The 13,524-nt window shown below is 35.7% G+C and overlaps 1 protein-coding gene across 2 annotated transcripts in view; it reads right to left on the reverse strand.

Annotated features, from left to right (window-relative positions):
* The window catches only part of aplp1 (amyloid beta precursor like protein 1), a 71,120-nt gene extending 57,883 nt beyond the window's left edge, over nucleotides 1–13,237 (reverse strand). For both annotated transcript variants that reach the window (XM_039670657.2, XM_039670656.2), the window contains exon 1: nucleotides 12,990–13,237. In XM_039670657.2, the coding sequence (XP_039526591.2) occupies nucleotides 12,990–13,052 (63 nt within the window). In that variant the 5' untranslated portion in view covers nucleotides 13,053–13,237. The remainder of the gene's footprint in view (nucleotides 1–12,989) is intronic.
* Between the last annotated feature and the right edge of the window lie 287 nt (nucleotides 13,238–13,524).

Below are 13,524 nucleotides of genomic sequence, written 5' to 3' on the forward strand. Positions count from 1 at the left end.
ACATTAAAGATCACACCGCAAAAGAAAGAGCACAAAGGAAAAATGAATTGCTGCTGTGAAAAGCAAACATTTTAAAAGTGATGAACAAGCCAAGATAGACCATAATGCTGCGGTGCAATGGATGGAGGAGAGAGAGAGAGAGCGAGAGAGAGAGAGAGAGGTGGCAGAGGACATTGAGTTCTATTAGAGACAGGAGAGCCGTTAGATTGACAGAAGTAGCCGAAGAGAAGGGGAGGGACAGATGGAGAATGAGTGAAGTGGGCGCAGATGATAAATATTTGATTGCAAAACAAACTGAGATGATGGAAAAAGAGGGGGAAAGCAGTGGCGGGTCGGCTGGGGATGAACGTATGGGGTGGCGGTGGAACGAGGGACGTTCGAGAACAGGAGAGTGCGACAGAGGTAACCAAGCAGATCCGACAAGCAAGAGTCCGGGCCTTTCCGAGTCCTTACATTATTGATGGAGCTGCAGCAACCAGCCATCTTCTGCAGAGTGTCACACACAACTACATTTTGGGGTTTTGATGCATAACAGTGTGCTGCAAAATTCACAATTGAAGAACTGTATCTCTTTCAGTGTAAGAGTGTGAGTTTGAATCGAGCTGGCCGCACACCAAAGAAGGATCAATTTGGAATTTGAATTGAAATAACAGGAAGTGGAATTTACAACAGAGGTGCATTTGTGTTCTTCCACAAATATGAATTTATTCAACATGATGATTACTATATAGAATATTAAAATGTACAAATCTATCTACACTACTGTTAAAATGTTAGTGTTAGTGTAGTGTTGATTTGTTATTGCTTATGAAAGAAGTATCTTGCGAAAGCTGCATTTATTGATTAAAAATATAGGAAAAATCAACGTGATCTCATGAGAATACGTATGTATGTGTACGTAAAGTGTCGTTCTATCATACGTATATATAATTACGTTTTATATGCGCAGAAACGTATAATACTGACGTATTTACAGTACTAAAACGTAAAATATTTACGTATTGACAGCACAAAAACGTAATTTATTTACGTATGAACAAATCCACCGACGTACACATTGTACGTATCACAATTTATGCATATTAATATCGTAGCATTATGTTTTGACTCTATTGCATCCCACTGTCTTATTAATGAAGTTTTCAGTCGCATTATTGATATAATACTCATAAATATTAACATTTTGCTCGTTTCGCCTGCATGGTGTTAAACAATACACTATAAAACCTTAAAAAATACATTCTTTAACGTTACTCGTTCAACCATTTTGTAATAGTTTATTTACCTTGAGACACATAAAGCGTTTTCTCCTATAAAACACAACAAAAATTCACAAAAGACATCAATTTTAATAGTTTGATGTAATCCAAATCTTTAGAATCCATAGTTGTTTGCAAGAAACAACTCCTAATTCAGCGATTTCAGCCTCTTATCCAGTCGTGACTCGTGATCTCCATTCTCAGCAGCGACCGTAACGTTACAAGTCAAACCCCGCGCTGGTGATTAATTCAAATTCAAATATTGCGCCCATACGTCATCTTTTACGGCAGCGATATCAAACGTTCATTGGCTCTTCCCTGCTTCGTCACAGTTTGCGACATGAAGGACTGTAGACGGTTGGTTAGTTTAGTTCATTTGAATTTTGAAATGGAGAAGCGCGAACCAACCGAAGCCGGATTAACATTTTCATTAGTAATTTAATTTCTGCTCTGTACTTCATACAAAACTATTACAATACTGCCAGAGAGAAGACTGCGACTGCAACGCTTCATCATGTGAACGGCTTTTGGTATCGGTTTTGACATTTTCGCAATAAATAAATTATTGTGATTATACTTGTCTGTTAGTTATGTTTTTCTTCATAATTGTAGTTTTTTACGTAGTTTTAAGGAATTGTTATGGTAGGTTTAGGGGTAGGAGTAGGTGGCTCAAAATATATTTTAATGCTATATTGTTAATAAAACTGCCCTTTCCCAACACCTGTCTGTTACGTTTTATCCTTTTTTATATTAAGTATAAAATGGGTATGTTTAGGTTTGGGATTAGGGTTACGGGATCTTACATTTATCTATAAAATAGTAAAAAGGGAAATTATCCAGATATCTTTATGATATAGAATATACGTAAATAGTTTACGTTTTGTAGCTGTAAAAACGTAAAAATGTTACGTTTAAATGTTGCAGATACGTCTATATTATACGTTTCAGCATCTATCCAAACGTACTAAAAAGTACGTTTTCTATCTTTGCAAAAACGTAAAATAGCTACGTATTAACAATGAGACCAGGCTGGAAAAATCATGATATTTTTAAATATTGTTATACTTTAAAATAACTGTTTTTAATTATAATATATTTAAATAATTTAATATATTATATAAGTTTTGAGCATCTTCGAGATCATGTCACATGATCCTTCAGAAAATGATTTTCTGCTGAAGAAACATATCTCATTATTATTTAGGTTGAAAACAGTTGCATTGGTTATTTTTTTCTTTTCTTGTGGAAACAAGAAAATTTCTTTTCTTTTTTCAAGATTCTTTGATGTATAGAAAAGTCAAAAGAACATAATTTATTTCAAATCAAATCTGACATTATGTCTGTACTGTCAGTTTTGATCAGTTTAACAAAAAAAATCCTTAGTTAATAATAAAACAAATTTCTTTTAAAAACACACACATACATACATTTATATGTATTTCTTTTAAAAACACACACATAATATTTACAATATATATATATATATATATATATATAACTACAATATATCTTACCAATCCAAACTTTTGAACAGCAGTGTATAGCCTTCAAATTTCATGCCTTTTAAAAAATATTTTTCAGACACGCCAACATTCAAAGTTTGCAATTTTGCACCCTGTTTGCTACCTCAATTCAAATTCAGCAAAATAAATTAAATTTAAAAGAAATTTTCATTTCTGAATGGTGTACAACCAACACTATCTCACGACCAATTCGTACGAATTCGACGAATGATTAAAAAGTGTCTAATTCGTACGACCTCACTCGTACTAATTTGTACGATTTCTCTAAACCCACGTGATGGTTAGGTTTAGGGGCGGGGTAAGGGGTAGGTCATTCGTATGAATTCATACGAGTGGGCCAATTCGTAAAATATGTACGATTTAGCAAAATCATACTAATTCGTACGAGTGAGGTCGTATGAATTGTTACAATTTAGCCACTTTTTAATCATTCGTCGAATTCGTACGACTTGGTAGTGAGATCGGGTTGGTACAACCCTGGTAATACCACTCTACTACAACATTCCCTACTGATGGTGATGAGGCGAATTATACAAGCCGAGCTCTAAAAAAATGACCCATCTTGTTTAGCAGCGGAGGCAGAACTTATTTCATACAGTCTCAACAGCAGACACTGTGAACGCAACGCCACAAACCTCGAGACAAGACAACTGGCAAGAATGAATGTCACATGACTTTTGCGCACACAGACAATGCATCTTTTTAGGACAAATAGATATAATATAATATAATATAATATAATATAATATAATATAATATAATATAATATAATATAATATAATATAATAATCACCCAGGTCTGCTGGAATATATCATTGGGCCTCGTTAATGACAAATGGGTGATCCATTTCTAAAGAAAGCTAATGAAGTGAATGATTCTTTTGCTATCCGTGGTTACAGTTTTCATCCTTATAATGAGTAATGGCACAGAGGTTTGGCAATCATTGCATTCCTCATATGAAATTTGACATTTTACATCCAGGTGACACTCAAATAATAGGCAAAACTTAATCATTTGCATAATTTTACATTTTACTCTGCACCAGCAAACGATGGACAAACAAATGGGCCTCAATAAAAATGGAATCGACCTGTCGTCTCCACAAGACGCGTTTGACGATCTTCCGCTCTAACCAACACGTTTCATGGGGGATTTATTTCATGTGGAGTCTCAGCGGTATGTGCGAAGTCTGTGAACCCACATTTCTCATGAAAGACTAATAAGACTATATATTTTTATTCCACAAAATTCCTCCAAGGTTGCCCTAAATCTGTCTCCAATCTCAAAAATCCATCTTATCTTGCCTACAGCTATTTGCCTGCTCCAAATCTATTATCACTCCTCATTTAGCCCAGTTTGCATTGCACTCTTGTATAAGGTAGCCGCAGGTCTACCTTGCCAATGCAAAACCACTGACATTTACAACAGAAATACTCCTATTAAGGCCAATTCATTATCGCAAACTTGGTCCCTGAAACGGCCAGCATGGTTTTATATAATATGAGTTGTGCTCTGAAGACTCGCAGGCTCGTGACATCTCTCCACTGACCGACATCTCCCACCAGGCCAAACGTGTGCGGATCTCTGACAGAGATGAATCGGATCAGGCGAAACAAACCAGGGATAGCAGGGTTAGGATTTCTCCCAAAGCTAATATCGCTCTATCTTCCTTACGCTCCCCTCCCATCCCCTGGCTTGCAGTTTCATCTGCCATTACTGTATCTTTCTATGTAAACTCTCTCTCTCTCTAGCTCTTTCTTCACACTTTCCCCCCGCCTCCAGCAAAAGTGTAGAGCTGTGTTATCAATGTATTGCAGCAGCTTCATAGGCTGTCTGGCTAAAGCCTCCAACTGGAAAGCCAAAACTTCTGCATTCATTTCTTAGCCTCGCAATCTCTGAAAGTTGGAACAGAAACCAGAGCCAATTAGGCTTTTCCCTCGGCAGGCTGAAGACACCGTTAGAAATCTGCACTGGGTTTTATACTCACTCATTAGGCTGCACAATTATGATCAAAATAGCTACTTGTATTTATTTAACACAGTCTCATCCCAAATCGTCATATAACTGACGTTTTGGGACGTATTTTGACCATACGTCAATATCCGCCTTTTTAGGGCCCCCTTAAACGTCGGTAGAATGCGATCCCGGGCCGTCATACAACTGACGCTTTACCTTTAACGTCAGTTAGGTGACGGGTTAGGTTTAGGGTTAGGTTTAGGTATGGGGTAGAGTTAGGATCCCATAACCTCATCTACCGACGTTTAAGGGGGCCCTAAAAAGGCGAATATTGACGTATGGTCAAAAGACGTCCCAAAACGTCAGTTATATGACGATTTGGGATGAGACCGGGTTGATTTATTCAAATGAATTCAAGTGACATTAAAATAGTTATTTATAGCGCAACGACAGCCATATTCTATAGGTTACACATCCACTAATGAAAAAAATTTCTTTTCTTCCTTGTAGGCCAGAAACGAGACTCTCTTAGATTTCCACGACGCATGCGCGAGATTTGCGATCTGCTTACACTACTTCAGATCGCAATTCTCGCGCATGCGTCGTGGAAATCTAAGGAAGTCTCGTTTCTGGCCTACAAGGAAGAAAAGAAATAGTCGAATAAACTCGTTATTTTTGTTTGTTTTTTCGCACAAAAAGTATTCGCGTCGCTTGATCAACATATAGTTGAGCCACGGTAGTCATTTGGGAAATTTAAACATTTTCTTCATTGACTTTCTGGGCCGTCAAGAGGCAGTCCCTTAGGAGCCAATGTGGTAGTTATACAGCTCTCAAATTTAATCAAAAATATCTTCATTTGTGTTCCGAAGACGAACGAAGGTCTTACGGGGTTGGTACAGCATGGGGGTGAGTAATTAATGACTTAATTTTCATTTTTGGGTGAACTAACCCTTTAAATATACAAGCTTGATAAAAATGGTCATTTTAGAAGAAAATTTCAAATGGCATTTAGAGGCTTTTGCATCTGAACTCTTCATATGTATTTTCAGTGTGGCAGAGAACTCACTGTAAAAATGAATATGCTTTATCTAATCAATAAAATTGTGGCAACAGATTACAAGCAATATTAATGCAATATTACAGAAATTAGAATTGAGTAATAATGAATCAATTTATTCCTTAAAAGTTAACCATTTAAAATGAGTAAAGTTTACACCAAAAAAAAATTAAACAAAAATATCTGAATAACAGACAGACGTCAAAGATTAATTAAGAACTCTTTATTTTATATTGCCAACATTGAAGACACCTGATGTTAACAAGCAGAATCACTGAAGGAGAAACCTAAAAACACCGATCACCGTAATGGCGACTTAAATGTAAGTGTTTTTTTTTTTTTTGTAAGTTTTAGTCATTTTAAATTGTTTACTTTTAAGGAATTAATTTGAATAATTATTACTCAAGTCTAATTTGTTAAATTGAATTAACAATATTGCTTGTAATCTGTTGCCCCAAATTTTTTTTTATGTGAAACGAACACTGGCCACTTTTAGGCAAATTTCACATTTTTTGAAGAACTGCTGTCTGCACATTAAATCTCTTCATTTCTATGTCCCATGTAATGGGAGCATTATAGATTTTCCACATTGATTGCATTGTATGTGTTTCACTTTCTACACTGCAAGCAAACAGCAAGACATCTAGCAAATAGCTTTTCGCCTGAGTCGGGTGATATTTATTCAACACTTGTGGGCCTTAAAATGTATTGGATATTGTACATCATACTGTTTAAACTTCGCTCTTTTTTAGCAACTAATTCAAATGTCATTGATGCACACAACTTGTCTGTGATTGTACTGAAAAAACAAATGCCAAATAAGTCAATTGAATGCTGCAGTCAACACTTTCACAACTGCTTAATCAAGGTAGTCATCAATTTCAGTATTTATTTGGATGATTGTGTTATTTGGATCTGACATCTTTATAGATGTATGATACTTGCCTGCATTTAAATCTACAAGATCCTGAAATGAAACAGTTGCATTTAGTATGCTTTTTTATTTTTATTTTGCCAGACTCTCATTAGAAGATGTTGGAATTCACCAGCCTTGGATTTTATAATCAACAAACACAAGTGATAGTGGCTGCCAAATAAGCCAGATTGCTTAAATGCACATACTGTCATGGGTGAGAGTTAATGGGTTTCAGCTGCATTTATTTTAAATGAGCAGTGCATCTCTTTCATAGTCACAGAACACGTTTCATCTCTGCACCGACAGGGAATACAAAAACGGAGCGGAGAGATGCACTGAAATGGTGCATTTCATACCCTGTAGCAAATGCACATGGCGGAGCAAAGCACATTGGAGAACATTAGTGAAACCTGATTATCTCCCATGCTCGGAAATTAATTAAACGAGAGAGGGGGGATCTGGTGGGGCTTGTACACTCGTATCTGTTTTAACAAATCCCCTGCCCTGCAGCCAGAGCCGTTGTGCCTCTGTACAGACAAGGCCACAGTCTACTGGGAAGAGCTGAGCATGGGCAATTTACAAATTCAAGCACATCACCACCCAAGGGTCCTCCCTCCCATCCAGGGCTCTCCCTGTACCTGTTTAACACTGTCTTACCCCTCCACCACCCTCTGCTAACTATCACTACGTAAAGACGTCCTGGGCTTTTTTTCAAGGACTGAAAGCGACTGTGTTATAATTTTAATAATGTTATATTTAATCATGTCATTTTAATAATATATTTTTAAATTATTACTTAATATTCTATATGCAATTTTAATGTACTCATTATGTTACAAATCATACTAAAATGCTCATTAAATTATATATGAAGTGTGTGTATTGATACAATTAATATAGTTCTTAATTATATAAACAATATAAAATCGTACAAAAATAATTAAATAATATTTACTACATGTAACGATAAAAATAATTGAATGTAATATTCAAAAAAAATATGTATTATTTTAATGAATTTAGAATTAAAGTTATCTGTTTTCTGTCATTTTTCATTTTTAATTCTATCAATTACATTATAAAAATCATAATATTTTGTCATTTCATTTTTTATGACATAAACAATATTATAAACATCATAAATAAATAAATACATATTTAGTATATGTAATAATAAAAATAGCAATGTAATATTTTAAAATGTAATTATAATTACATTTTATATATTTGACCCATTTTATATAATTTATATAAATTTCCATATTTGACCCAATGTCATTTTAACCCAACATTGGGTCAAAAATGAACAAACCCAGCCATTGGGTTACATTTTTTTTAATTCTATTTTTAACCCAATGTTTGGGTTTGTCCATATTTGACTCACAATTGGGTTAAAACAATCTCACATTTTTAGAGTGTATTTTAATATGTTTTTAGAATTAAGTTAATTTAATTATTATAAAATATTTTCTATGTATTTTTTTTAAATATGAATGTTATGAATTATATTATAAAATCATCCTAAAATTAATTAAATTATATATGAAACTGAGTTACTATAATTTAACAATTTATAGGAAAATTGGCTTTTCATTAAATGTATAAAAAACTATATATTTGTATACTTCTAATATATATATATATATATATATGAAGAGTTCAGATGCAAAAGCCTCTAAATGGTATTTGAAATGTTCTTCTTTAATGATGATTTTTATCAAACTTGTATATTTAAGTTCAGTAATTTCACTTAAATAACAATTAATAGGTAATTATCATTGGCATTTAAGTGAAATCACTGAACTTAAATATACAAGCTTGACAAAAATTATCATTCTAGAAGAAAATTTCAAATGGCACTTAGAGGCTTTTGCATCTGAACTCTTCATATATATATATATATATATATATATATATATATATATATATATATATATATAATAACCAACAAAAACAACTAAAAACAAACAGTAAATGCCATTGTGATAAATGAATCATCCGGGAAGTGTACAATCATCAAAATGCAATGTACATTGTTGCTAAAAAACTCAGTCCAGATGTGCTGTATAATTTTCAACTTTTGGAAGCATTTCATGCTCCGGTCCCCGAGGGGCTTCGCAGTTCAGCTTCATCAGGTCTCAGGTTCCAGGTTAATGTGCAGTCTCTCCTCTGCCATAGAAATCCAATATCAAAATGTTCTCAAAGGAATCTCACACTCCCAACAAGCTACACCACACGCCACAGTTCAGCTGTTTCCTCCGTGCATAAACAGCACTCAAAAACCCTCAAAAAAGCATGAGAATAATCCTGGTTTATAGCATCAACAAACAACCTCTTCACAAACATTGCTTTCATGAGGGGAAACAACTCCCAGAGAAGATTACGTGAGGTACATAGTAAGGTGCGGTGAAGAAAACAGTGTTTTATTGGGGGAGAACCACACATTCAGGGTGAAAATTTAAGAAGTGGTTTTATTGTGAGTCAAACAGGGGGAAATCTAACATGCTCAATCGTGACGGCACAACCAATGAAGCCCAAGACTGACTGTACAACACAACAGAGTTACTGGCAGCAACGGTAATCCCAGTAATGCTCTTACCCGCCCAGCATAATTGAACAATGAAAGATGGGTTTATAGCTAATAAATTTAAGCAATCTTCACTGGTGGTTAATGCATAAAGAAGTATCTAATCCTCTTAGGATATGGCTGTCAACTTTTTTTTTGCATTCTCCCACTTCCGAATAACAAAAGATGGGATTTGCACCTCATCCAGATTACTGCTAAATGGAATTATGCTCACTGTTTCACATGACAAGGTGACCTTAAAGACTCTCACACTTATCCCTCTTTCATCCGTCATACAGGTGTATTTCAATGGAGCTACATTCGTAATCTATTTGTGAATGGATACATGGTTAATCAAAGAAGAATACTTACAGGACTGTTGCTAATGCTATCCAAGTGAACGTAATATCATACTTTTTTTTTTGGCACTAAGCCAAATTAAAATGTAAAAACATTCTCTTGGACCGAACAATGGTTCCACAAATCATTTGCACTGAAATTTGTGTAACCCATTATATAATGAATTAGACTCAACGGGCCCTATTTTAACGATCTGAAACGCAAGTGTCGAAGAGAAAAGCGCAAGTAACTTTGTGGGCGGGTCCCGGAGCTGTTGCTTTAGTACTAAAATTAGCCTTAAAAATGGGTAATAATGTTTTTTCATCTTCATAAAGCACAATGATTTTAAAAAATCTAAAAAAAATCACAAAATCTAAAAAAAATAATATAATTTACAATTTTTTTTCATGATGTCAAAGCTGAGCTATCCGCATCATTACTCCAGTCTGTGTCACATGATCCTTCAGAAATGACTCTAATATGAAGAAACGGTTATCACCATGATCCATGTTGAAAACAGTTGTTTCAGAGTGTCGTGCTGTGTAAACTTTGAATGGAACTGAATTTGACCACAAAAAAACCTTCACTCCGCAGTCTACAAATGTACGTCATCATATTTTCTTTCTCTTTAATATTTTATTATAAGTGCGCCGACATTTCTAAAGGCACTGCTGTAATACACATGAACAAAGAAAGGGGTATCCCCTCATAGACTCCCATTGCCACGAACCCATTTTAGCCCGCTCTATAATCATTGTACGGACACACTGGGTCACTGCACGATGAAGGTGACAGTGGGTTTCCTAGACACACCCTAAAGTCTCTGCTACTCCTTTCCCATGAGGCTCAGCGGCAGCATCTGTGTACCGGCAGCTCGGGGTGAGTGCTGACGCATTCAGACAGCAGGAGAGGGACAGAAGAATCAGCCCGTTCTCCCTCCCTCACCCTCTGCTTCTTTTGAGCTGGTGTAGCGTTTACTGTTAGACCAATGTGCTTTCATTTATGACCCAGAATACAGGTTTTCTAGGCTAGATATACACCAAACTAATCGATAAACAGATGCAAGACTAGCTTTAAACGTGGCATGGTTACGGAGATGAGTACTAACACAATATCTAGAGAAATTTTGTTTCTAAAGACATAATTTAGGATTATTAGCTAGGTTAAGATTTAATATCACTGACTTCCATCAAACTGATTGCATCCTGAGAGACAGGATGTGACTTCATAAAGGGGATTCATATTACTGTAACAACAGAGTCAGTTCAGAGCGGATTGATTATCGGTCATTGATTATGCTTTGTGATAGATAGATAGATAGATAGATAGATAGATAGATAGTATGCTTTGTGATAGATAGATAGATAGATAGATAGATAGATAGATAGATAGATAGATAGATAGATAGATAGATAGATAGATAGATAGATAGATAGATAGATAGATAGATAGATAGATAGATAGATAGATAGATAGATAGATAGATAGATAGATAGATAGGACCATGTTGGCTGAAGACCGATTTATCAAAGAAAACAGTGCTTTAAAATGTATTCATAAATGTTGAAATTAACAATGAGCAATACTTTTATTAACCTTAGTAAATGTTACAAATGGACTCTTATTGTAGTGTTACTATTTCATATAAATTTAAACAGTCATGCTTAAAGTTGGCCATCTTTAAAATATCTATATAAAAAGGCCATTGCAAATAGTTACATATGTATATTGCATCTATATAAATCAGTTTCTGAAGTGCCCAGCTCCGTCAAAACAAACTCCACGAGGCGTGTTAGTTTTTTTTCGCCTCTAGAGGTCGCTCTTGTACTTTATAATGACAGTGGACCCTTCTCAGCCACTCCAGCAACCGATGCAATCCCGGAAAACTATTTTATGGATTTTTGCAGATAAACGAATGTTCCAGCAATCCTTTATCGGTGCCGATTTATCGGTTAAATCGGTTGACCTCTAATGATTACTGTTGTGTTGTGTTATAAAGAATACTCATATACAACTTCTTTGTAAACGTGTAACTGTTTGTTTCTTATTTAGTGAAGACAAATGCTAAATTTTGTTCATCCTAGGAATATTTTAATTACCGATATTTATTTTAAATACCTATATCACCTGCTAAAACATTTTCCCGCTTTAAAAATGGTGCCACTAAAAATCCCCTCGGATGCAGTAAAATTACAGATATGTGTTCTCCTGATCTTACACTGATTTGTTCACAAGAGGTTACAGGGATTTACAACGTTTACATCCATGCATCGCAAACAGACACAATCCCGATCACTCGAACTGCATGTGGCCAAATCTAGCATCATATTACATAAAGTCTTTACATAATAAATAAATCTGCCCCATTATTCTGACTTTTTGCCAAGAAGGATTTTCAACCCATCACTAAAACACTTCATCATCCAATAATATTTCCGGGATAAAATGGGATGTCCGGCATAAAAATAGATAATTTTTACATAATATATATATATTTTTTCCATCTTGGGTCTGAAGGTACAACAGGCTTCGTCAGCACTGCAGGCCGCAGAGGATGCAGCATATCTAACAGCACTGAATCAAAGACTCCCAGACATCATTCAACGATCAGGGTTGAGGAGATTGTGTCTGCTCTGCTATAACAGTCCGTGTTGCTTAATGTCAGCTTCCCAAACGATTTGATCAGAAAGACCACTTTAAATGTCTTATTTTACTGATGCAGTGAATTGTTCCCATACAAATAGTAAGCATCTGCAACAAGACAGCAATTTCCTCTTCAGTGCAAGTAATCAATACTAAATATAATAGATTACTCAAAGATGCCAATCTTAATACTAAACATCCATTCTGTAATGAAAAAAAAAAAAACATGCCCCACCCTAAGAAATAAAAAAAATGATCAGCTAATTTATCTTTCCCTTTATCAGGCCAAGGTACCAATTGGTTCTCACTCACTCTCTCGCTCTCACTCTCTCGCTCTCACTCACTCAGTCTCTCTCTCTCTCTCTCTCTCTCTCTCTCTCTCTCTCTCTCTCTCTCTCTCTCTCTCTCTCTCTCTCTCTCTCTCTCTCTTTCTTGCTCGCTCGCTCTCTCTCTCTCTCTCTCTCTCTCTCTCTCTCTCTCACACACACACACACACACACACACACACACACAAACACGAACAAACATACGCAGTCAAACCTTCATAAATATCAGATCTGACCCCAGAATTGTGTTATTTAGTACGCTCACTGTTTTATATATTAAATTTGGCTTAATAATAATAATTAAATGAAAGCTTGCAAAAAATGATGTATTCTCAAGGTTAACCTGAATCAAGTGCATGACAATTAGAACAAATAAATGTGTAAATCCGCATTCGGATCCTACCTCATCTCTCCAGACGCAATAAGACAATAAAGTCATCAATATTAATGGCGTTTTCTGCCCCATTCTTCTTCCTTCTCTTCTTTATTTAACTTTGCTGATTTCTCTGAATGCCTGTTTTAGCTACTGTATTATTTACAAAAGAAAAAAAAGCAAGAGGATTGAGCAGGTCTGCTGCGGGATACGAGCTGGTCTGGTCGGCGTTAGGCTGAGATATCTCCTGTGTCCGCAGATCTCGGTGTGAATGACAGTCGGCTGCGGCTCCCCCCTGCAAAAACCAAACCCTCCTCCGCTCGGGCTGCGCAGAGGGTGGGCGTCCATTTGCTGAAGAACAGCGCCACCTGCTGGACATTCATGGAAATGCACAGAGGACGCCTGTGAGAAAAGACACGAACTGTGGGAGAAATACGTAGGCACACTAGTTTACACTTTTCACCCAGCAAAATGCATCTTGGTGTCTACATGTCATTATTTCAATGCTTTTTTACAGCCGCTTTTGTTCCTCACTACGTTACTTTCACATCTACCTGCTTATGGT

The sequence above is a fragment of the Pimephales promelas genome, chromosome 16 (assembly GCF_988280905.1).
Source record: "Pimephales promelas chromosome 16, fPimPro1.hap1.1, whole genome shotgun sequence".
NCBI classification, from domain to species: domain Eukaryota; kingdom Metazoa; phylum Chordata; class Actinopteri; order Cypriniformes; family Leuciscidae; genus Pimephales; species Pimephales promelas.